Below are 26,442 nucleotides of genomic sequence, written 5' to 3' on the forward strand. Positions count from 1 at the left end.
TTGATCTCTAACAACTACGAGCATTCTTCTTTATGCTAGGTATGACTCCAGCCAGCAAATATTTTTTCCCCGATTCCTATTGACTCTAATTTTGCTGGGGTTCCTTGATGCCACATTCAGACAAATGTGTCGCTGGTATCAAGGGCAGTCACTGTCACATCACTTCTGAAATTCAGCACTTTTCTACATGTTTGATCCAAGATTGTAATGAAGTCAGGAGCTGACTGACCCTGACAGAATTCAATCTGAAGTAAATGCTTCTGATGATGCCCTTGATAACACTTTCTATCGCTTTACTCGTGATTGTATAGACTGAAGGGGTGAGAATATTTTTTGTACAGTACAAAACTGAGACAGTTTTTTGCATTTTTGGGTATGTGCCAGTATTGGATATAGGCATGACTAGTTCTGGAGCTCACATCTTCAGTATGCTTGCCAGAACGTTGACAGGACTTATTGCCTTTACAGTATGAGTGCATTAGAACCATTTCTTGATATCACTTGGAATAAATTGAGTTGCCTGAAGACTGGCATCTTTTGGAGGAGGCCAAGTTCAATTATCCACTTGGCATTTCTGGCTGAAGATTGCTGTAGCTGTATCTTTTGTACCGATGTACTGGGCTCCTTCATCATTGAGGATGGGGATATTTGTGCACTCCCCTCCACAGAGTCCACCACCATTCAGAACTGGATGTGACAGGATTTAAGAGGTTAAATCTGCTCTGTTTGGTTGTAAAACTGCTTATCACTTGTTACCTATAATGTTTGGAGGTATTCCTGTTTTGTGGCTTCACCTGGTATCTAAGTTTTTGGTATGTCTAATGTTCCTCTTGGTATGTCCTCTGCACACTTCATTGGACCAGACTTGATGGTAATGGTAGAGTTGAAGATGTGCTGGGCCATGAAGTTGCTGTTTGTGTCAGTACAACTCGACTGCTGTTGGCTCACGGATGTCAATTCTGTGTTGCTTGATCTGTTTTGAAGTTCATTTATCAGTGGTACTGCCACACATGATAGGGGGCATCCTCATTGTGAAGATGGGACTATCTGTGGTAAGCAAATTGGTAAGAATGAAGTCAGTTATGATTTTTCTCTTTTGCTGGCTCCTTCACCACCTCCTGCCAAACCCATTCGAGCAGCCAAGTTCTTTTGGACCATTACCTTCCTCTTTTGATTTTATTAAGAGTAGCATATCAGTAGATTACATGTGGTTTAGCTCGTGCTAACCACACAAATGTTCATGGAATACAGACGTTAGTTTGTGATACTTATATAAAAGAGAAGCATAACGGATACATGTACTTTTTAATAGTTTTTTAAAAATTACGTAGTTATTTTATTTAAAAAGAGGGACTGCAGTAAAACTGCAGGCAATGGCATGTTTCTGTCCGGACTGCATACTGTTCACCCTTCATCGTGAAGGCGGAGAGAAACTTGTTTTTCCCCAACATTTTGTCTACCAACTTGGAGGGACTTAATCTTTTTTGGGGGGAGTCTTAATCTTTGCTCCTCCCCTTCCGGCGTGATGAAGATTCCTTCCTTCCTGAGAGAGAGAGTGAGTGAGTGAGTGAGGGTTGATTGTTGGTCTTTTTGGCGTTGCTTCATTTTCAGTGACGGAGGGCTGGCTGGGGGGGCCGCACGGCCTAGGCCTGGCTCTGGGCCTGACTGTAGGCCGCGGGCCGGTTGTAGTCAGGTCGGTGCTGACCTGTCCTGGGGCCTGCTCTCTCTCTCTCTCTGTGTCTCAGTGTACCCGCGGCCTGTGGATGTTTGCTCTGACCGTTACCGAGTTTCCTGCCCGATGACGGATTGAAAGCAGTGAGCCCGCTCTGTGTGTGCTTTCGTTTTCTTTCTCTTGAATTTTTTATAAAATTTCGCCTGATAATTCCCCCGTCTAGATCCCAGCCGCTTGCTCTTCAGGTGAGTGCGGATCCCCTGCTTGTTGTTGATCATTTTTTTTGGATCAAGTTCAGGTGTTGTTGCTAGTTGACTGTCAACTGTATTTTGTTTTGGTTTATTTTCTTGTTATGCGAATGTAAATCTTTCATGTGGTGGGTTAAGCATCCGTTTCTGCAAATCCATAAAATATAACCTACGCAATCTTTAGTAACACGTAAACCTCCGATTTCTGCAAATTTATCAAATACATCAGCTCTTCATCCTTAACGCTTAAACCTCTGATTTTCATTCACTCACTCGTAAATCAGCATTACCTTGTTGGAAAAAGAGATGCAAAGTTTTTTTTGAATTAGGAAATTCACACTTGTCTTTTGTTTACCAAGATGTTGCTGGGTATGGCAGGTTTGAACTATAAAGAAAGGCTGGATAGGCTGAGACTTTTTTCACTGGAGCTATAGGGGGTTGAGCAGTGACCTGATGTTTATAAAGCGACGAGACATATAGATGATGGTAATTGTCTCTAAGATGGGGAATTTCAAGACTAAGCGGCACATTTTTAAGGTGCCAAGAAAGAGATTTTTAAAAATACGTCACAGGCAATTTTTTTAACGCAGAGGGTGGTTTGTGTGTAGAATGAACATCCTGAGGAAGTGGTGGATGTGAGTACAATTACAGCGTTTAAAAGACATTTGGATGGATACATGATAGGAAAGGTTTGGGGTATTATGGGCCGGGAGCAGGCAGGTGGGACTAGTTTAGTTTAGGATTGTGCTTGACACGGACTGGTTGGAGTGAAAGATTTGTTTCTGTGTTGTATGACTGATTTTGTTCAGTATTGTGTATATAAACAAATTCTCTGGAAATGACAATTGTTTGGTGTTGATGCTGCGCTTAACTTAAGAACTTTGTTCAGGTTTTCCACAGAGTTAAAGTGACTGACATCTAGCACTGATTTTGATCTTAAAAAAAACTGTAGTCCCTCTGTAGTACTGCTCACTGTGAGTCAAGATGTTTTTCGGATTAGTTTCTCCTGATCTACGAATACATTAAGGCCAAAGGGGTAACTAAGGAGAGATAAAGATTGGCAAGGCTGTTTAATTATGATCTCATAGGAGATGGGGGAGATACTATTGAGTATTTTGCAACAGTGTTTACTGTGAAGAAGGATATGGAAGATGGAAAATGGGAAATATATAGTGACAACTTGAAAAATATCCATATTACGACGGAGGAGATGCTGGATGTCATAAAATACATAAAGGTGGATAAGTCCCCAGGAGATGATCAGATATACCCTAGAACTCTGGGAAGTGATTGCTGGTCCCCTTGCTGAGATATTTGAATCATCGATAGCCACCGGTGAGGCAAGGACTGGTTAGGGCTAGTCAACATGGCTTTGTGCGTGGGAAATCATGTCTCACAAACTTGGTTCAGTTTTTGAAGAAGTAACAAAGAGGATTGATGAAGGCAGAATGGTGGACATGATCTATATGGACTTCAGCAAGGTGTTGACAAGATTCCCCATGGGAGGCTGGTTAACAAGGTTAGATCTCATGGAATACAGGAAGAGCTAGCCATTTGGATACAAAACTGGCTCAAAGGTAGAAGACAAAGGATGGTGGTGGGTTGTTTTTCGGACTGGAGGCCTGTGACCAGTGGAATGCCACAAGGATCAGTGCTGAGTTCACTACTTTTCATTGTTTATATAAATGATTTGGATGTGAGCAGAAGAGATATAGTTCGTAAGTTTGCAAATTAGACCAAAACTGGAAGTGTAGTGGACAGCGAAGAAGGTTACCTTAGATTACAATGGGATCTTGATCAGATGGGCCGATGGGCTGAGAAGTGGCAGATGGAGTTTAATTCAGATAAATGCGAGGTGCTGCATTTTGGGAAAGCAAATCTTAGCAGGACTAATACACTTAATGGTAAGGTCCTAGGGAGTGTTGCTGAACAAAGAGATCTTGAAGTGCAGGTTCATAGCTCCTTGAAAGTGGAGTCGCAGGTGGATAGGATAATGAAGAAGGCGTTTGGTATGAGCTTTATTGGTCAGAGTATTGAGTAAAGGAGTTGGGAGGTCATGTTGTGGCTGCACAGGACATTGGTTCGGCCACTATTGGAATATTGCGTGCAATTCTGGTCTCCTTCCTATCGGAAGGATGTTGTGAAACTTGAAAGGGTTCAGAAAAGATTTACAATTGTCAGTGTTGGAGGATTTGAGCTATAGGGACAAGTTGAATAGGCTTGGGCTGTTTTCCCTGGAGCATCGAGAGGTTTGTAAAATCATGACAGGCATGGATAGGATAAATAGACAAGGCCTTTTCCCTGGTGTGGGGGAGTCCAGAACTAAAGGGCATAGGTTTAGGGTGAGAGGAGAAAGATATAAAGGAGACCTAAGGGTGGTATGTGTGTGGAATGAGCTGCCAAAAGAAGCGGTGGAGGCTGGTACAATTGCAACATTTTAAAGGCATCTGGATGGGTATATGAATAGGAGGGGTTTGGGAGGATACGGGTCAGGTGCTGGCAGGTGGGACTAGATTGGGTTGGGATATCTGGTTGGCATGGACGAGTTGGACCGGAGGATCTGTTTCTGTGCTGTACATCTCTATGACCCTGAGGTGAGGTGCCAGAAGACTGGAGGTTGGCTAATGTTGTGCCACTATTTAAGAAAGGTGGTAAGGAAAAACTAGGGAACCATAGACTGATGAGCCTGACATCGGTGGTAGGCAAGTTGTTTGAGTGAATCCTGAGGCATAGGATTTACTTGTATTTGGAAAGGCAAGAACTAACTAGGGCTAGTCAGCATGGCTTTTTGTGTTGGAAATCATGTCTCATGAACTTGATTGAGTTTATTTGAAAAAGTAACAGAGGATTGATGAGGGCAGAGTGGTGGATGTGATCTATGTGGAATAGTAAGGCATTCGACAAGGTTCTTCATGGTAGACTGGTTATCAAGGTTAGATCACACAGAATAGAAGGAGAACTCGCTATGTGGAAACAGTACTGGCTCAAAAGTCAAAGACAGAGGGTGATAATGGAGGCTTGTGACCAGCAATGTGCCACAAGGATTGGTGCTGGGTCCAGTGCTTTTCATCATTTATATAAATGATTTGGATGTGAATGTAGGACATATGGTTCGTAAGTTTGCAGTTGACACCAAAATTGAGGTGTTGTGGACAGTGAAGAAGATTACCTCATTGTACAATGGAATTTTGGTCAGCTAGACTATTGGACCAAGGAATGGCAGGTGGAATTTAATTTAGATAAATGTGAGGTGCTGTATTTTGGAAAGGCAAATTGTGGCAGAATTTATACACTTAATAGTAAGGTCCTGGGGAATGTTGCTGAACAAAGACACCTTGGAGTGCAGGTTCATAGCTCCTTGAAAGTGGAGTCGCAGGATAGTGAAAAATGCGTTTGGTATGCTTTCCTTTATTGGTCATTGCATAGAGTGTAGGAGTTGGGAGGTCATTGGGTTGGCCACATTTGGAATACTGCCTGAAATTCTGGTCTCCCTCCTATAGGAAAGATGTTGTGAAATTTGTGAGAGTTCTTTTGTATTTGTAATTTGTAATACTTGCAAGGATGTTGCCAGGATTGGAGTATTTGAGCTTTAGGAGAGGCTGAATAGACTGGGGCTATTTTAGCTGGAGCTTCCTGAGGCTGAGGGGTGACCTCCTTGACCTTTGTAAAATCATGAGGGGCATGGACAGGGTGAATAGACAAGGTATTTTTCCCTGGGGTGGGATAGTCCAAAATTAGAGGGTATAGGTTTATGGTGATTTGAGATGTGGAAGGGATCTAAGGGGCAACTTTTTCATGCCGAGCATGGTGCATGTGTGGATTGAGCTGCCAGAGGAAATGGTGGAGGCTGGTACGATTACAACCATTTAAAAGGAAAGTGGACTGGTATTTGAATAAGAAGGGTTTAGAGAGATGTGGGCCAAATGCTGGCAAATGGGACTAGAATTTTTTCGGCTATCTGGTCGGCATGGCCAAATTGGACCACAGTGTCTATTTCCGTGCTGTATATCTATGATCAATATGAAACTGAATTTGGGTTGAAAAAGGCGTACGAGTAAAATGTGTTAATATTTTGCTTGCGGTAAAAACAAACTGGTTTTATAGGAGGAGTGATCAGAAATATAAAACACCGAACGTGCTATTATAGAAGTAAAATATTGCAGGTGCTGGAAGCCTGAAATGAAAATACATAACAGAAATTGTGCAGAGTAAGTGGGCACGAATTTGGTGGTAGCAAGGTGGCTTTCAGCAGCCTATGTCCCAACCTGACATAATTCCATGAGAGGCATCCCTGGACTGGATAGCATTTGAGAGGTTTCAGAGAACCATGCAGCTTCAGTTTAATCCCTCAGCCGCCAGTGCGTTTTTGGAGCATAGTCGATGACTGATCAAATTTGTTTTATTTTTGGGGTTTCTTGTTGATCGATTTAATATTTGGAATATATCATGGCCAGGTATCATACCAGATCAACTCCTTGGAAGGCACTGTACCACTATTGCTTAGCATCCTCTGCCACCAGTAAATTGTGATGGTAATTGATGTCATATTGCTTATTACTGAAACTAATTGACAATTCTGCAAGCAGATGAGATTCCTGCATTAAGCCCTTACCGCCTCCAGTTAACTGGGAGCAGTTTCTTTATTTGCCAGCAACCTGATGTGGATACTCCTGCCTAGTTCTCTTGGATCTTCATTATTGTGTCCACTCTTGTGTCAATTTTTTGTGTCGACTATGTTTCTCTTCAAATATTGCTTTGCAATTTGAGTGGTATTCTGTTCACACATCTAAACGTTAAATAATTTGATTAAAAAATTTATCTGCATGTCCTATTATTACAAATCAAAATGTTGTGCTAGATTTAGTGCAATTTTGGAAAAACAAAGTATAAAAATGTTCTGTTATGTTTTTAATCAATCTTTATTGTTTGCTAAAATCCCATTGATTGTTTTGCAGTTTGTACTGAGTATAGTAACACAAAATTCATAAACGTTATTTTAAGTCCCCGCAGTAAATACAACAGTCCATGAAAATTAAACTTATGATATGAAACAGTTCTTTGTTTTGCTTTGCTTGTACAACTTGATAGTTTTTTTTTGGTAAGCATGACCTTTGTGTTTTCAGTAACATTCCTTTAAAGTTAATGAGTTGAATAACATAACACAGACTTCAAAATACGTTTGTGGTAGCAGTATTTACAATTTTTGTGTAAAGAATTATGAAAGGCAGTATTTGATACATCATTAAACTTTTCACACTTAAAGTATATTTTCCATATAAGTGCTTCAGTGTATATTTCAGGATAAATCCATCTTTCACAGTTATTCATGGCCACAGATTGCGACTCTTATATTTGCCCCAACTATTTGGGCATTCTTATTTTGGGGGGAAAACCTTCAGTTAGTACTTGGTAGATATATAAGGTTACGCTAAAGTTTTAGTTTTTCCTCTCTTTTGAACCACATGCCATTTTCTGACAGGGTGAATCTGTCAAACTTAATGTGGGCTTGTGGGAAAAGCTGTTAAAATACCGTGAGAGAACTTGGGTAGCTTACTCTAAAAGGCTTTTACACACTTTACAATCTGAGAAATAATGCCTAATTTGGTGTTAGGAGAGTTTCTGGGAAAGGATGATTTTGGCACGAAGGATGATTTTTCTTCAAACACTAATTGTTTTGATATTGCAGTAAAACAACAAGCATCTATCGAAGTATAACTTAAAACATTACTGAAAATAGTTTGTAGAGGTTGCAGCATCTGTTGAGAGAGATAAATTAAATTAACAGATTTCTCCATTTAATTTGCTGATTAAAGGTGTTTTTCCAAATCATGGAATTTCTTGCTGTTTTCCTTACATATTCAACATTGTGATAGAGATTGCATTATAATTCTTAAATGATTGCTTTTATATTTTTGTGTACAGAGACTTATAGCTTCTATTCATCATTCTCTACGTAAGATGTTAGTGTCAAATCACTTCACTTTAACATTCATATTGTACACCTGTCCCACAGCTGGGTGTACAACTTTATGCTGAGAGCTTAAATTTCTAAGATTTGGCAATTCATTTATTTTTAAATTTTTAGCAGATGATTTACAATCTTTATTTTGTTTGATTTGGACTAGAGCTCAGATTTTGTTTTTGCATGCATAGTTAAGGAAAAAGAGCTGTTTTTGTAGTGATTGTAACCGTGATCCATGTGAACCTAACAGAATGAGCCCCCTACTTGGGGCTGTTAGCCTGGTCCAGTCAGGGAGCCCTGGCTGACAGATCTAAACAGGAGTGAGAGGTTCTGCTCACTGAGAGCTTACTCTGGGCAATCTGACCAGTGTCAGATGCTATGCACATGTAAATACAGGGTGACTTGGAGATGTGATACCAGCCTCCATGAAGTTATTTCAGTGGTGATGAGGGGAAAAGAAAATGCTCTTGAAGAAATTTGCTAATCACAGTCGTCTTAGGGTCAGTATTTCTAGCAGTATGGCATTATTTGGGAAGCTTGTCTTGTTCGATCCTGCTTTCAAAGTTTGGGCCCAATATATGGAAAGAAGTGTTAGGATGTTGGGGCAGATGAGAAGCAATGAGTAATTCTCTTGACAGTTTGTGCATGTGCAACTTTTCAGTTATTAGGAGTTGAACGTTTTCTGAAGAAACCAGAAAATAAAGCCCTTCCAGAGTTAACTGATTTAATTAAGGAATATTATGGCTTGGAAAGGGTGGACACTAGGAAATTTTTTCCGTTAGGCGAGGAGACTAGGACCCGTGGACACAGCCTTAAAATTAGAGGGGGTCAATTCAGAACAGAAATGCGGAGACATTTCTTCAGCCAGAGAATGGTGGGCCTGTGGAATTCATTGGGCAGAGTGCAGTGGAGGCCAGGACGCTAAATGTCTTTAAGGCAGAGATTGATAGATTCTTGTTGTCTCGAGGAATTAAGGGCTACGGGGAGAATGCGGGTAAGTGGAGTTGAAATGCCCATCAGCCATGATTGAATGGCGGAGTGGACTCGATGGGCCGAATGGCCTTACTTCCACTCCTATGTCTTATAGTCTTATGACCACAAGCCTTCTCTAATTCTGAGATGCTATCAGTTTTACTTGGCAGTTTGAGAAGCAGGGGAATGTGTTGGAATTTTTGGCTAGGTTAAGATGACTGGCAGAGGCATGGGACTTTGGTTTAACTTTTAATGAGATGTTGAGAGACCATTTGGTAAGTGAAATTAATGATGTAACCATGCAAAAGTGTCTACTAACTGAAGCCCAACTGGACTTCAAACAGGCAGTACAACTAGCCTTATCATTGATAACGCAACAAGTGGAGGATATGACTTGCAGGGTATTCCCAAGCTGGGGGAACACCACTTGAGTATAGCCTCACTCAGGACATACCCTAAACAAAAGGACATGAGTCAGTCCATTGAAAAAACCCCAAATAAAAGCGAAGCCTCAACCATCCGGTTAAAATTTTCTTTAGGATCCAGGCTGGCAAGCCATTGTAGTTGCTGCTGATATGCAAACCCACGACAGCAGAAGAGTTCTACTAGGTCTGAATTGAGTAAGAGGACTCACAGTTTGGTATCCAGGAGAGTGCATATCCTGGAAAGCCCACCTACGTCTGGCTTGGAACAGTTAAACTGCTTAGCAACATAAAAATTAGAACTGATCAGTTTAAAAGTCTAGTTAAATGGTCATCCGGTTCTCATGGAGGTCAGTACAAGTGCGGCTGTATTAACAATTGCAGAATCAGTCTTAAACAAAATGTGCTCTGGACTGCAACCCTTGCATAAATCCTCAGCTAGACTGAGAATCCGTAGCATGGAACCTTTTTACATATTTAAGGGTGCAACTTTTGCTCCACTCTGGTTTGAGAAGCAGCTGGTTCAGTTACCACTGATTGTAATAAAAAGGCTCCGGCTCAAGCTTGGTCGTGTGAAATTGATTGGAAAAAATTGACCTTGATCGTCTCAACATTTTTTGGCTAGAAAAAGGCTGTCTGAGTGAAATTCTAACTAATTACTTGGAAGTCTTTCAGGAAGGTCTAGGGACTATCAAAGGGGCCAAGGCGATCTTGCACCTTGACCAGGAAGCAATCCCATGATTCTGCAAAGCCCGCCCAGTGCCATTTGCCTTGTGTGCAAAAGTAGAGGCAGAAATTAGGGTGAAAAACAAAGGAATCAGCAAACCAGTCCAGTTTGGGACATGGCCAGCACTGCTCATACCAACTGTGCAGCCTGATGGGTAGGTTTGCCTTTGTGTGGATTTTAAATAAGCAGTAAACTGCTTTTCGCAGCTGGACAATACCCAGTTCTTCACATAGAGGACTTATATGCATAGTTGGCAGGAGTATTGCCCCTCATGAAGCTGGATATGAGCCATGTGTACCTACAATTGTGGTTAGATGAGTATTCCCAGAAGTATGCTACAGTTAATACCCATAAGGGTTCTTGCCCTAAATGGCGGTATATTAAAAATTGGTATCAGCCTGTGCCATTTTTCAGCAGACATTGCCGAACATTTTACAAGGTCTACCTCAGTCACCACTTAATTGGATGACATGCTCATAACAGGGACCACCAATAAAGAGGACTTGGAGAACTTGGACATAGATGTTTCTCCAAGGTGGACATTTTCTCCTTCCAAGGCACAATGTGTTCCAGGCACCCCAAGTGACCTACTTGGGCTACAGTCGACAAGACTGGGCTACACCCTTTGGAAGATAAATTGAGGGCGATCAGAGGTGCCCTGGCTCCCACATATGTACTGGAGCTTAGGTCTTTGGGATTGGAGAATTATTATGGAAAACTCATATGCAACCTGGCCTCCCTTGGTTCCCCTATTGGAAAATGGACAGCCTTGGAAATGATCTCATCGCCAAGATGTAGCCTTTAGGGAAGTGAAGAAACAGCTATCATCTAAGGTTTTGGTACACTGATCACAATTGAGGTCAAGTGTTGACGTGGGTTGCCTCCCTGCACAGTATTGGGGTAGTGTTTGCTCATAGATGGCTCAGTGGAGAGCAGCACCCAATAGCATAAGATTCCGGAGCACTGTACAAGTATGCCTAGATAGAGAAAGAAGGTTTGGCTGTCATCTTTGCTGTGTGAAAGTTCCACCAATATCCTTTTTCTGACTTAGATTTGTAATTGTAATATACCATAAACCCTTGCTACGGCCATTTAGAGGATAAGTCCATGCAGTCCATAGCTTCAAGTCAAATTCAACATTTGGCTCTCATTCTAAGTGTGTACAATTTCAAGTTGGAGCATTGGCTGGGAGGCCAAGTAGCAAATGCAGATGCCTTGAGCAGCCTTCTGTTGGCAGATACGCCACTAGTGGTGCCACCATTGGAAGAGTCTGTGTGGTTTTAAACTTTCTGGACACCGTTCTGGTCACCACTGACAATATCAGACTGTGGACATAAAAAGGTCTGGCCTGACAAAACTAAAGCAACTGATAGTGGTTGGGGAAATAAAAGGACTATCACAGCCAGAATTGAAACATTTCTGGATCTGGCGAGAACAGATCACCATAGAGGAAGATATCTTATTTGGATGTGTGATTGTCCTGAGTAAAGGTTGCGAGACCCTGAACTCCACCAGACTCCTCTGAGGTGTCTAAAATGAAGATGTTGGCAAGAAGTTATGTTCTGGTGGCCAGGCTGGATTCAGATATAGCTGTGTTAGTGGGGCAGTGCCCAGAGTGCTAATAAGGTCACAAATTAACACCAGCAGCTCCCTCTTGCGTGGGAATGGCGGGTAAACCCTGGACTCGGTTACAAATTGACTATGCCAACCCTTTTTCATGGGTTCAATGTTCTTAGTCATTGTGGGCACTCAGTGTTTGGACTTGCATAGTAGGGTTCATAACTCAAACACATGTATGATGATAGAAAAGCTGCCAGCATCTTATGCAATGCGTGGATTCCTTCCAGAAGTATTGGTCCCAAACAATGGGCCATCATTTACCAGCAGGGGGTTTGAGTATTTCCTAAAGTCAAATTGAATTTGACATAAAAGGACAACTCCATATGATCCATCATCCAATGGTCTGACAGAAAAAAGTCTAAACTTTGAAGGCGGGCTTAATCAAACAGGAAGTGGGACAGTTTGTTATCTAGTAAAGGCTGTTTCTTTATCAGGCAACTTGAGGGATGTATCCAGCAGTGTTGCTAATGGGAAGAAGACTCCGCAGCAGTTTAAATCTGATCTCTGCAAGGTCTGGGCAGTAGGGTGTGAAACAACAGCATCCAGAATGCTAATGCCAGACATAAGATCTTCGAAGCGAGAGAGACAGTTTACTTCAGGGGATGAAGTTGAAGTTTGGTGCCAAAACTACAGGAATGGCTCTGCATGGGTAAGAGGCATGGCCGACGGGAGGTCAGGTCTCATGGTATACAAAGTTCAGGTTGGTAAAACAGTCCTGAACCAGACCACATGAAAGCTGTAAACGTGCATATAGGATAGCAGCAAAAGATATCTGGCCCCTCAGAACAGCCAGATATCTTTTTCCCCCCTCTATCTAGCATCTGAGAAATATCTGAGTTTGAGATGGATTGCAGATATTGCAGCCTTGGTGCCATTAACACCTGAAGAAGAGGATTAATTTCTTAAATGTTCAAGCTGCAAGAGGCGAGCTATGGTCTGGTAGAGCCTACCCATATTCAAGGCGGAGTCAGAGGAACTGGACCTGGTGCAAAAATGCCTCTAGAAACGCTACAAGAAAAAAAATAGGCCAATGTTCTAGACTTGGAGGGGAAGGAATGTATTAATTGTAACAAGGTCAGCCATGTGTATTTCAGTATATGACTTCCCTGATTGGGGCTGCCAATCTGGTCTAATCGGGGAGCCCTGGCTGACAGAGATAAACAGGAGTGTCAGAATTCTACTCATTCTGAGAGCCTGCTCTGAGGAAGCCGGACCAGTGTCAAGTGGTGACCAGCGTTCGGGCATCTATATACATGGATGCTGAGATCTCTCTGCTTATCCACACTACCAAGAATCTTACCATTAGCCTAGTACTCTTTTTATTCCTGCTGCTCCTTCCAAAATGAATTGCCTCACACTTTTTCTGCATTAAACTCCATTTGCTACCTCTCAGCCCAGCTCTGCAGGTTCCTTCAGCACAATCCACAATTCCACTGACCTTGGTGTCATCCACAAATTTACTAACCCATTCTTCTATGCTCTCATAAAGGTCATTTATAAAAATGGCAAACAGCAGTGGCCTCAAAACAGATCCTTGCCGTACACCACAAGTAATTGAAATCCAGGAGGAACCACCACCCTCTCTTCTTTCAGCGAGCCAATTTCTGATCCAAACTGCTATATCTCCTTCAATTCAATACCTCAGTATTTTATGCACTAGCCTCCCACTGGGAACTGTATCAAGCACATTGCTGAAATCCATATGCACCTCATCAACCGCTTTACCCTCATCCATCTATTTGGTCACTTTCTCTAAGAACTCGGTAAGGTTTGTGAGGTATGACCTACTCTTCACGAAACCGTGTTGACTACCCCAGTCAACTTATTCATCTTTAGATGATTGTAAATCCTATCTCTTATAACCTTTTCCAACACTGATTGTGGGTAAAGCAAGGCTCACTGGTCTATTGTTGTCTCTACTCCCCTTCTTTAACAAAGCGGTGCATTTGCTATCCTCTAGACTTCTGGCACTATTCCTGTAGACAATGGCAACATAAATATCAAAGCCAAAGGCTCTGCAATCTCTTCCCTGACTTCTCAGCGAATCCAAGGATGAATCCCATCCAGCCTAGGGACTTAATTATTTTCACATTTTCCAGAATTGCTAACACCTCCTCCTTGTGAACCTCAATCCCGTTTAGTCTATTTGTGTAGGTTGTTTTATTTTCAGGTTAGTTTACTGAAATATCTGAACAACAACTCATTTTTATAGAGCATATTGAGCATGGACAATTTTCCCAAGGTGGTTTTGAAGATGTGACACAAGAATGGATATTGACCCAAAGAAAGTCATGCTCAGGCTAACGTTTAATTAAATGGGTAGTTTTTAAGGAATATCTAAAAGAAGTTTTTTCTCAAAAAAAAAGCATCCTGTTTCCTTCTGAAAATGTCAATTGTCTTTGCTCCCAGTACTCGCACATGCAGTAAGTTTCAAGTAAGAAATGCATTTTCCTGAATTCCCTTTCAGTTGGAAAGTAATACATTGTGATCCCAGTCAGAAAAGATCTTGTAGATTCTGACTAGTTTTTAATTGAGGCATTTTAATAAAAGTTTATAAATTTGGTGCTGTTTGCACAGATTTCTTGGGAAGGCGTAATGGGAAAAGGTATCTAATATGGCCTTGAATACTTTGTATAGAAAAACAAATATTTTTCTCACCAAAGTATTGCCATTTGTGAGAACTCTCTCTGGAACCCTTTCGGTTGTTCCATGGGGATTCTTGAGTGCCTTTGACATGGCATCAAATACTAACTAACTTCTGGGAATTAAGTATTATTCAGTAACATTCAGGATGAATAACATATCACGAAGGAGAATTTCATTAAGAGAAAAGTAAGAACAATTATCCGAAAGACCAAGGGGATTTGTTTACCCACAATTGACATCAGTTGAAACCTTCACATATTCAGCTAGTAACAGCTCATGAAATATTGAGTTAATGACTTAAGCATGTTTGTGACATTGCTACTTCTATAATTGTTCTTTGTGCACAGATTTAAGTGGTAATGTTTATTCAAAAGCTCCTTGATACGTTGCAGGAAATAAATCCAAATGCTGTCTTGTTTGCAGTTTGATAGTTGAAGCATTTGGTTCATTAATGAATTGTTTTATTTTGTTGAAGACTGTGTATTGCTTTGGGATTCCTCTCTGTTACTATCACATAATTGACTATTACATCAAACGTAAAGGGTGTTGCAAGTTTCACTTTGAGTGTATCTTTGCTAACTTCCTATCCAATTGCTATTGAATCATTTTCTATCTGTGCCACCTCCCACAGTCTATTTAATCAGACACATTAAATCTAATGTGGCATTATGTAATAAGACCAGAGTCATAGGATCTTGTGCAGTGGTAGTGTCCCTACCCCTGAACCAGGAGGCCCAAGTTCCACCTGTTCCAGAGTTGTGTAGTAATATCTCTGAACAGGTTAATTTAAAAAAATGTCTCACAAAGCTAGAATCATAGAATGGTTACAACACAGAAGGAAGGCCATTCGACCTTTTGTATCACAAAAAAGAGCTACTCAACTAGTCACACTCCCTTAGCTTTTCCTTGTAACCCTGCATACATTTTCTTTTCAAATAATTATCTGATTTCCTTTGAATTGAATCTGTTTCTGTGAAGCTGTATGCTGCATTGTATTGCATGTTGTGATTCTCTTTTCCTATATGCTTAGTAATTTTTTAAAATAAATTCAAGCCGATTTATCTAGTTCATGATTATCACATTATTTACAAACATTATGAGGTACGTATCACATTCTCATTTTCTGTTTAAAACCTTCAGTTATGTTTTTGCCAGTATTGAACTCTTGGATGGCTAACGTACTCTCTCTTCAGAGATATTTAATGTATGTTAAACTTTATGAAGTACCTTCTGGAAAAATCACTTATTACCTCTATTCAATAATATATTTAAGCAGATTATTTATTGAACACATTCTTTGTGTTAAATAATGCTTTGTTTATCCATAGGTTAATTTCATACTGCACGTTCTTTTGAGACATTTTAAGGCTTTCACTGTAACAAAATAACAGGCCATTTATATTTTCTGTGATACTTCAGTTTACAAATACTGACAAAAATGCTTGTAACCTTTTACTTTGACATTCAAACACTTTTGTGTAAATTGTATTCTTGTACATAGTGATCGTACTGCTGCCCAAATGGAGAGACGTAGGGCATCAACTCAACCTGCTCACCAGGATGGACCAGGGACATTAAAGGTATAAACGTCAATTTCTTCATTTGGTTCTGTAAGTTAGACTTCACTATGAAGTCTTCTTTTGCCTCTTTGGTTTATTCTGCCAAGCTTTCCTGGTGAAGGCACTGAATGATTATAGAATCCTTTTTTTTAATGCTGTTAAGGTGTCAATTGTTCACTAATTGAGTTTTATGTAATATTCGTTTTAGAGGGCTGTGAAGACAAATTTTTGAGGCAATCATCAATTTAAAAAAAAAATAAATGTAACCAGTTTACACTTTTTCCAAGTATAATTTATCTATGATTGGCAAAACTAGTGTAAAATATTCAAGAAGTTTGAACACAAGGTGCATCTGGTACCAATTTAAGTTTGTGATCTTTTATGCTGATATTTTGCTTAAATAAAAATAATTTTGTTGGAAGCCAACTTTGATCATTAAAATTGGTCACACTGCCAGACTAATCAAGTGAGTGTTTGCTAATTAGGTCCATTTGTAGCACTTCCAAGAAGGTTCTTAGAATTGAGCTGTTTTGATTTCGGATACAAAAACACCGGGCACTGTTTAAAATTTTTCGGCTGATTACTGTGTACATTAATGATTTCCACGAATGATTCTTTATTTTTTAAAAACATTTTCAATTACAGGGAATACACTGTTTCACCTTTTGAGTTGTTTCACAATAAATTATTTCTTTATTATGTCAGTTCACCACCTTTTAATAAAGTCAAATTTCTTAGAGCTGTACAGCATGAAAACAGATCATGCTGACCAGGTATCCGAAATAAACCAAGCCCCATATCACTCACAACTACAGGTACAATTGCAAATACTGAGATGGCACTGGTGGACCCTCCTCTATGCTCTCAAATCTCCCCTCACCAAGACGTTGCAATGATTTTCAAGCCTTGGAATGGATTCTCAGTGGGAAAGGGTTTGTGAAGCATTACCCTAGAATCGGGAATTTCCTCCCTGGGCATCTCTACCTCACTCTCCCTGCCTCCTTTTGAGTTGCTGCTGAAAACCTGCACATTTGATCAAGTTTTAGGCCATGTGTTAATTGTCTTATGTGGCTCTGTGTCAAATTTCATTTAATAGCTCTCCTGGAAGATAGTTTGGAGCACTTCACCTGTATTAAAACTGCTGTATAAGTACAAGCATTTTGTTGTTATATTTAAAATATCCATTATTGTTACATGTACTCAAATTCAGGAGTACAGTGAAAAGTTTTACAATGTCGCCTCTGATGGCGCCATCTTAGGTACAAGTGCATAAGTACAAATCTTAGATACAAAGAGGAGTAAAAAGAAAAGGAATTGCATTACTTTAGTGTTGATAGAATAAGTTCAAAATAAGACATAGTCAAAGAATTTATGTTACAGTCAGATTAAAAAATTTGCACCAGCTCAGCACAGGCGGCATCCACGTGTTGACCGACTGCCTGAGCCAGACCACTGCCCCAAGCCTCCAGTCTGCTCTGTACTGGCTCTCAGCTGTGCCAAGACAAGTTGCAGGACTGCTTCCCCTGCACCGGCTGCTGCTCCAGGCGTGTTTTCCCCGCGCCAGCCTCCACCTGGGACTCACTTTTCATGCCAGCCTCTGTCCCAGCACTGCTTTCCCTGTGCTGGCCGCCACCCCGTGACTGCTTCCCACGTACCAACCTCTGCCCCGGAACTGCTTCCCCCGAGTTGGCTGCTGCTCCACGATTAGCCTATGGAGCTTGTCAGCTCCTCCTTTCCCCTCATGCAGAAAATGGGGAGAGATGGAGGGGAATAAAAGAAAAAAGAACAGATGGAGCAGATGAGCTCCAGTTGAAGCATCTTATTCTGCTGCCATCTTGCCGACAGGTAAATTCCTATCAAAGAACTAAGGAATTCAAGTTGGTGCTTTTATTACCCCTCCTAACTCTCCAGGAAGATACTTTCCTTCTGTATTTAAGTTTAAAGTAGGCAATTCTTTTGAACAATAACAATTGAATTTTAAGGGTTTGAGTTTTTTTTTGGAAGTGAAACCTTGTGTTGGATTCCTTCAGAATTGCTTTAACTTTCTATTTTGTAAAGAGCTGTGAGATCAAGATTACCCTTCCTTTAATCATTTCTTTTCACTTTGGCATCCATCATCTCTGACCATCTTATTTTGCTTTTGTTCTATGTTGTGTTATCTCACATCAAGTCAGATTTCTCCGGCTTATAGACCCTTTATTAAGAAAGCAAGCAGTGATCCAGCAATCTTACTATCTAGCAACACTGATGTTAAGTTCAAATCCTACCATTGAAACTGAGAAATTATACTTGATAGTTAGCATCAGTAGAAGTAAGGATCACAAAAGCTTTTGCATTTTTGTAAAAACTCAACTGCATGGTTAACTGTAGAGACAATTGGATGGGCAATAAAACTGTTTTGTCAGTATCTCCCATACCCCAAGGACCAAATAAATGACACTGCTTATGTAAAACTAGTTAGAAATGCTTAAACCATGTTGGTTTGGAACCAGTATGACCACCCTGCTACCAGTACCACCCAATTTTTGTGGATGCTTCTTTTGGTCATGTTGTGATGGAAAATTGTCATCTCTGTGCATTAGTTTGCTGCTCATAGATGATGGTCTGTGTCAACATTGTTCCTTATCTCAACTTAGTTCAACATTTTTACAATTATGTGGCAAAATTCAAACTTTCTACATTGTGAAGTGCCGTAAATATGCTCATGAAAATTGTACTTTATGAAGAGTGATTCAGAGTTTAAAATTGCAGAAGAGGCCCTTCCTGGCCTGATTCATTACTGTAATTGTCGATGTTACTAATTTCTCGTACAGTGACATCAAGATTTCATGATGATTATAGCAGCAATGTTTTCAGTATCTGCCACCATTATTGACAATTTCAGAGTTATGATTTCTGGAGTTGGTAGCACATTTGCAGTTAGATATCCAGAAGTTGCTTGGCTGTATTCCCATGCTAATTCAGAGGGTGTATCATTGATGTTTCCTTCAATATCATTTAATCAGAAGTAATTGAACTGATGAGAACTTCCATTGCTGTATTATTCATATCTCACTGTAAAGACCTTTGGAAGAAGTTATGTTGTTAAATGAAGAGTTATTGAGTTTTTAACTGAGTACTAAATTAATAATTACTACTAGGGAGCATCATTCTAGCCATGAAAGGTCAAATTTATATTCAGGTTGCTGATTATTTCAATTTGCTTCATGAAGTCCAGCCTGTCATGCTGTAAAATATTGATCTGTCTGGGTACCCATACAAACGCTCTTTAAATGTGCTTATCTAGATTGCACTGCAAAATGATTTTATTTCTTTAACTACACCGAATTGCAAAGTATTTATTTTTACTTTCATTTAGAATGTCTGTTTCTTTAAATTCCAAATTAATAGATATTTTTATATTAAAACTTGTACTAATTTGATGAAGTGTCTTGGCATTCTAATTCTTTTTGAAAATTTTATTTCAACACTGAATGATTTTCTTCTGTTTCTAGTCTGGGGACAAATTTAAAATTCCAAAGAAGAAAAAAGTCTCCGAGAAGGACAATGTAGAGACTCATTCTCCTCTATCCCGACTTACTGAATCCAGAATTGAAAATTTAAGACCGTCGCATGTGAGTTGAAGTAGAAAGACTTTATGTATCTTGTCTAAGTTTCTGATCTTCATGCTTTCTTTGTTCTTTCATGGTTGATACTGGCATAGCCAGCGTTTTATTGTCCACTGTAATTGCTCTTGAAGATGGTGGTGACAACTGGGTGTTATTTCAGAGATCAAAAAAATCAGCTAGTTGTTGTTTATCTGGAATTACTTATGTAGTCTAAGGATGAGTAGTTTATTTTCCTAAACATGATTAATATACCTATTAGTTTTTAAAGAGAATCTAATAGTTACATGCTCACAATTACTGATAAGTGCATTTAAACCAGATTTATTTAATTTGAATTCCCAATCTCCAGAATATTGGTTGCTAAACCAGGAACATAGCTACAATGCTGTCATATCCAATGTGAGCATAGAGACTGAATGTTTACCATGGCTATGGGACTTTGGGTGGCCCAATAGCCGTTAGCCCAGTCTTGTTTTTAACTTGATAATCATGCATTTGTTTTGTAGCTGAAATCATTACATTGTGATTATGAGAGGGAAGCTTTCATTTCTCTATCTTTCACTGTCTTTTTCTTCCCTAAGGCTCGACTGTGGACAACTGCACTATAGCATTATCACATGGTTGATACCAACTCAGTTGGCTTAAAAAAACAAGTAGTAAGCATGAGCCTAACTTACAAATGTTGTTCACTGCATAATTTGGTGCACTTAAAAATTCAGTGGTTTAACTCCATGAGACTGCCAAAAGATTTAAGCAAATTGTTAGGATGGTACACAATAGTTGAAAAAACCAATTTTTGGATGGGTGCTCAGTGTTGCTGACAGTTTGGAAATCATTACTTGATGTTAGAAGGCGAAACTCAGCACACTTACAAGATATTTGGATAAACACATGAAGTGTTTCAATTTATTCAGCTGTGGACCAAAAGCTGGAAAGTGCAGTTGGATATATAACTCTTTTTGAGCCAATGCAGAAATGATGGGTCAAATGGCTTCCTTCTGTGCAATAAAATTTCTAACTTACTTGACCTTGTTAAACATTTGTCTGTCTGAGGTCTCTTTCCTGTACACCCTTCCTCTCCCTCTTACCGCTATGAACATTTTACCATTTTGTACGCAATTTTTGTGTACCGTTTTTATTTCTTCTTCTGAAGTGTGTTGATATATTTCTCTGTTTGTTTCCCTGAACTGTTTTCAGTCCTATTTCAAAAGTAATTATTTATTTTATGGCCAGCTGTCATGCAGGCTATGCTTTCCAGTAGCAAGCATGTTTTCAGGTGGGCGGTAACGTGAAAGCAAAATGCTCCAAATGCTGCATATGTGACACAAGAATAGGAAATACTGAGTTGTTGTCAAAGTATTTTGAGAAAGAAACCCAGTTATTGTTTTAGATGTGAATCAGAATTTGTCACGAAAGATCACAGACCTGAAACCATAACTCATTTGTCTGCTGAGAATTTCTGTGGAAATAAGAGTTGGCTTCAGACAGTTAGAATACAGATTAGTTTCGCAACGTATATTGTTGAAAGGACGATAAAAATGTTTTAGACATTGTTTGTGGAAGTATTCTAACTGGTATAATGTGTTGTAGTCTGTTATACATAATGCACAGCAATCTATAAAGACACTAAGCAATTATCAGACTCTTGTGTTTAGTGAGACTTCAACTTATTCACAACTTAATGTAAAGAACTTCACAGAACACAGTCAAGCTCTGCTTCTGAATTTCAAAGGTGAACTGAAACGTAGGCCTTTGTTGTGGAACTAAAATTCACAAGATTCACCCTGAAGTAAGAAGGTATAGTGGACAACAGGATCTTGATCAGATGAGCCAATGGGCTAAGAAGCAGCAGATGGAGTTTAATTCAGACAAATGTGAGGTGCTGCATTTTGGGAAAGCAAATCTTAGCAGGACTTATACACTTAATGGTAAGGTCCTAGGGAGTGCTGCTGAATAAAGAGACTTTGGAGTACAGGTTTATAGCTCCTTGAAAGTGGAGTCGCAGGTAGAGAGGATAGTGAAGAAGGCATTTGGTGTGTTTTCCTTTATTGATCAGAGTATTGAGTACAGGTGTTGGGAGGTCATGTTGCGGCTGTACAGGACATTGGCTAGACACTGTTGGAATATTGTGTACAGTTCTGGTCTCCTTCCTATCGGAAAGATGTTGTGAAGCTTGAAAGCGTTCAGAAAAGATCTACAAGACTGTTGCCAGGGTTGGAGGATTTGAGCTATAGTGAGAGGCTGAACAGGCTGGGGCTGTTTTTCTTGGAGCGTCAGAGGCTGAGGGGTGACCTTCTAGAGGTTTACAAAATTATGAGATGCATGGATAGGATAAATAGGCAAAGTCTTTTCCTTGGGGTGGGGGAGTCCTGATAGAGGGCATAGGTTTAGGGTGTGAGGGGAAAGATATTAAACAGACCTAAGGGGCAAATTTTTCACGCAGAGGGTGGTACGTGTATGGAATGAGCTGCCAGTGGAAGTGGTGGAGGCTAGTACAATTGCAACATTTAAAAGGCATTTTGATGGGTATATGAATAGGAAGGGTTTGGAGGGATATGGGCTAGGTGCTGGCAGGTGGGACTAGATTGGGTTGGGATATCTGGTCGGCATGGATGAGTTGAACTGAAGGGTCTGTTTTCATGCTGTATACCTCTATGACTGTGTGACTTTGGAGCAGAATTAGGCCATTTGGTCCTTTGTGCCAACCTCCAATATTCAATAACATCATGGATGATCTGGTGTGGTTGTATCCCCACTTTGTTGTTTGGTCCCTTATAACGCTTGACTACCTTCTCCACAAACTGTTCCTTGAATAAGTTCAATGACCTGCAGTCTAGCACCGCTGGGGCACAGAATTCCACTTACTTACATCCCTTTGGGAGATAATGAAAGTAGGTACCGTAGATTAATATTGTTTCTCTTCAGTAAATATCCTGGATATATATTCATAGGCTTTTATGTTATAATGGATTAACTTTGTTTAAAACATTAGATTTTGGGTCTGTTTTCAGAAGCGCTGGCCATTCTCTTATAATACTTTCAATAAAACAAGAAATCGAGACTCGATTGCTTATAGTCAACGGAGGAAATGCCATTCAAAGCACAACTTCCAAGGAGATGATGTTCAATTGAAGTAAGAATATGATCAATTGTCCTTTTTTTTAATAAATGTGTTTATCCTGGTATCTTTGTTTCCCTTTGTTTTGTAGTCATAATCATTCTTTGTTTTGTAAGGTTAAATTGATATTGAAACAATCCACTATATTTGACACTGAGTCTGCTTAAATGCCAGTAGAAAATAACTTCACCATGAAATGGTTGGAAGATATCACTTTTTTTCTATCTTCCCTAAGCTGCCCATGGTCAAAAATGTGTTTATTATCTGAACTGTAGTTAATCTCAATTTGATAATTGCTTATACTAGAAGTTCATGGTAATATTTACTTTTCTATGCTTTGTTGCTAAATGCTACCTCTTGTCCACTGAGGTAATCCTCTAATTTCTTGTTGTATTATTTCCACAGCTCTTTTACTATTTTATTTTTAGCTTTTTACATGTCATTAATTTATCTTTTCATTTGCCTTGATTGTCTTTTCAGCACTAATGCCATTTCTGTCTTTCATTTACTTTCATTAGCTCTGTAGCCTTCCTGCGGTAATCAGAAGGCTTTGCTCTATTTTATGTTTGCTTTATTTGTTAAGATTGTCTCCAGTAACTAACATTCAATTGGAGCCAGCTACACTGATTTAGTGAGAAAGCATGAGTAGTATTTTGAGGCAGTGAAATTCTCTTCAAGAGTAGATAACATCAGGTGCTTCAACAGCAGGTACCCAGCTTTTGATCTGGATGAGGTTAAAATAATCAATCCGACTGCAGGCAAGCAATCTGCTTTGAATATTGTTGACATTGATAGACTACCTTTAACATTTGGCAATGGTTTGTGGCCTGAATGTGCAAGTTACAAATTCAGTTTTTTTGTAAACACTTTTTTTTAAAAATGAGTTTTGAACTGATGTCTCTGAAACTCTATTCTAAACCTTCCTACAGCAGAAGGAGGACATTTGACAGCAAGAGGCTCATGTATTGCAAAACTGGAATAGATGTTCCAGAATACATGGTCCTGCTGTACTTCACCTAATAATATTGGATCATTTATAAAATAGTAACTCCTCCTCTATTGATATACAAAATCATAAATTTCTACAAATGCATTTTTTCTCTTTTTTTTCTTGTCCAATGGTATTTTCATTAATTCCTTTTTAAACATTTGTGTTTGTGTTGCACTTTGCCAGGGAAGCCAGAATTGTACTCAGAGATGTGCTGATGACAGATTCAGGAAGACAACATTTGCTGCACGTAAAAAAGCAAGACTATAGTAATGTCGAAAGTACTGACACTTCACATGCAAAAAAACATCACACATCAACAACCAGTGAACTAAAAGATAATTGTTACGTGGAAACCAAAACATCTCACCAAGATAGTCAGTCCAACATTTTATCCAGCAGGTGGGTTCTTGAGCTGTGCTTCAACCAGCTGCTGCATGCACAAATGCATCAGTTTTGCTTCTCTCTCTTTGTGAAGTCTCCAAAGACATCACCTTGTGCACTGATGAGTTTTCTGTGGACTATTTTTTGTTTAATAAAGTTTCTGTGTATATGAATTGCCATCCTCTGCACTTAGAATAGATGCATTGCCCCTTGGATATCACCTAGGATGATTCCCAGGCGATTAACTCCTGAGGTGATTTGCTCTTCACCAGTTTCGTAACTTCATTAAAACAGTGATACTGATTTTTTTTTTCCAGCTACATAATCATCAACGGAATTTTTTGGAAACAACAAAAAATGCTGGAAATCACAGTGGGTCAGGCAGCATCCGTGGAGAGAAAGCAAGCTAATGTTTCTAGTCTAGATTACTCTTTATCAGAGCTCCAGCAGAATGTTTTGCTTTTCTTCCAGTTGGAAGATTTGTGTTTGATTTTGGTTTGAAGTTGAATGATTCTATTAGGTCTCAATTTGACAAATTCTCCTTGTTGAGATGTTCGTTTTATTTGCTGGATTGTTTTCCCATGCTGTTTTTGCCTGTACTACACCACGCATTCTGCATACCTTTGGAGATTTAGTTGATAGGATTTCTTTTTACCTTAGACATCTCTATCAAAGTTCATTTAACTGATAATACAACCAATCTGTAAATAATGTTAGAATAATAATCTTGAACTCAATTTTCTTTCACATTTAAGGTTTTTGGCCATGTTTTTTCTGTTTGCATTAAAAAATATAATCAAATTCTCATGGGAATTCCGGAGAGATCCTTTTGGATGTTGTAGTTGCAAGCTGTCACCACTAGATGATCTACCTATCTTGTAATCTATCTTGTGTCCTTTGACCCAGTGAGCAATGTCACTGGAGAACTAATGTTATCTTGGTCATTCTCGGTTCTGCAAGAGGGAAAAGATTTTCCAGCACAAGGGCATAGCAAGCATTAATAGGTCTGATCCAAGGTTAGTTATGGGTGTCTTAGCTGTAATAAGGGCTTTGGATTCTTTAACACAACACAACAATACGACTTTTACCTTGAAATCACGAAAGATACGTGTATTGACTATTTTAAAAACTACCGTTCATTGGTACTTATGCTCTGGTATATCTTCGAGGGTAGTTTTGTACGGCACTTTGGTAAAGTGTCCATTGCAAATTTGATCTTCAGCTGACAGTACCCTGATGGTTTTGTCTTTTTTAAAAAAAAGTCCATGGTACTGCTCCAGTTAGAAATTCAGTATTGGAATTTGCTGGCAAGGTCTCAAGTCTTCTGCTTCTGAAAGGTATTGTTTATCTTGATAAATAACACCCATCTTGGGTGTACTCTTGGCTACTGCCTCTAATTTTAAGTTGGAATTAAATTCTGGCCATTGAGAGAGTTCACAAAAACAGAAGAAATAGGTGCAGGAGTAGGCAATGTAGTCTGTCAAGTTTGCTCCACCAATCAACTTAATCCTGACTTCTCTTGGGCTTCGACTTGCTTTCCCTGCCGGGTCCAAATATCCTTTGACTCCCTTAGAGACCAAACATCTGACCACCTAGCCTTAAATATATTTCAAGATGTAGCATCCATAACTGTCTGGGTAGACATTCTTAACCGTTTGACTGAAATAACTTGTCCTCATTTTGGTCATAAATGATCAATCTCTAAATGGAGATGAAGCTATGTATTTTAGATTTTATGACTGGGGAAGTGATCTCTCCACATCTACTCTATCAAGCCCCTTCAGAATCTTTTATGCTTCAATGAGCTGAACACTCATCCTTCTGAAACTCCGAAGAATATAAGCCCGATATACTCAGCCTCTCATCATGAACAGCCCATTTTTCCCAGGATCAGTTTATTGAGCCTTTGCTGTACAGCCTCCGATGCAAGAATATACTTCTATAAATATGGAAACCATACCTGCTTAATATTCCAAATACCAAAGCTTTGGATAATTGTACGACAACTTACTTATTCCTGTACATCAATTCCTTTGTAATAAAGGCAAACATGCTGTTTGTCTTCCTACTTAATTATGTGCTGTTCCTGCATACTAATTTTATATGTTCCTTGCTCTTTGTACCCTCAGAAATTTCACATCTTGTAAAAATATTCTGTTTTACTGTTCTTAACACCAAACTAAATAACTTCACATTTTACTACATTACACTCCATCTACTATCTTGTTGTCCGTTCATTTCACCTGTCTTTATCTCTTTAGGGGTTGTGACCTTTTCATCTAGGTTTGTATCATTAGTAAAATTAGTTTCTGCCTCCTCTTGTTATCTAAGTCATTAATGGAAGCCATAAATTGTTGGGCTCTCAGCACTGATCCACGTGCCAATCTGCCAGTCTCATCCAACCAACTTAAACATGCATAATTTCTAAAGACTCTGCTTTCCGTCCATTAACTTTTTTTTATACATACCACCTTCAACTCTAAGAGCCCTTAGCTTGCCTATTTCTTTGGGAATTC

General features: G+C 39.4%; 1 protein-coding gene across 2 annotated transcripts in view; it reads left to right on the top strand.

Moving 5' to 3' along the window:
- The first annotated feature begins 1,551 nt into the window (after window positions 1-1,551).
- senp7 (SUMO specific peptidase 7) overlaps window positions 1,552-26,442 on the top strand; it is a 115,140-nt gene continuing 90,249 nt past the window's right edge. The window contains exons 1-5 of one of the 2 annotated variants that reach the window (XM_060833155.1): window positions 1,552-1,917; window positions 15,771-15,849; window positions 19,323-19,442; window positions 22,448-22,569; window positions 23,729-23,944. In XM_060833155.1, coding sequence (XP_060689138.1) covers window positions 15,790-15,849; window positions 19,323-19,442; window positions 22,448-22,569; window positions 23,729-23,944 — 518 coding nt within the window. In that variant the 5' untranslated portion in view covers window positions 1,552-1,917; window positions 15,771-15,789. The remainder of the gene's footprint in view (window positions 1,918-15,770; window positions 15,850-19,322; window positions 19,443-22,447; window positions 22,570-23,728; window positions 23,945-26,442) is intronic. The other variant, XM_060833156.1, reaches the window with a different exon arrangement.

Source organism: Hemiscyllium ocellatum, chromosome 12, assembly GCF_020745735.1.
Source record: "Hemiscyllium ocellatum isolate sHemOce1 chromosome 12, sHemOce1.pat.X.cur, whole genome shotgun sequence".
Lineage (NCBI taxonomy): Eukaryota > Metazoa > Chordata > Chondrichthyes > Orectolobiformes > Hemiscylliidae > Hemiscyllium > Hemiscyllium ocellatum.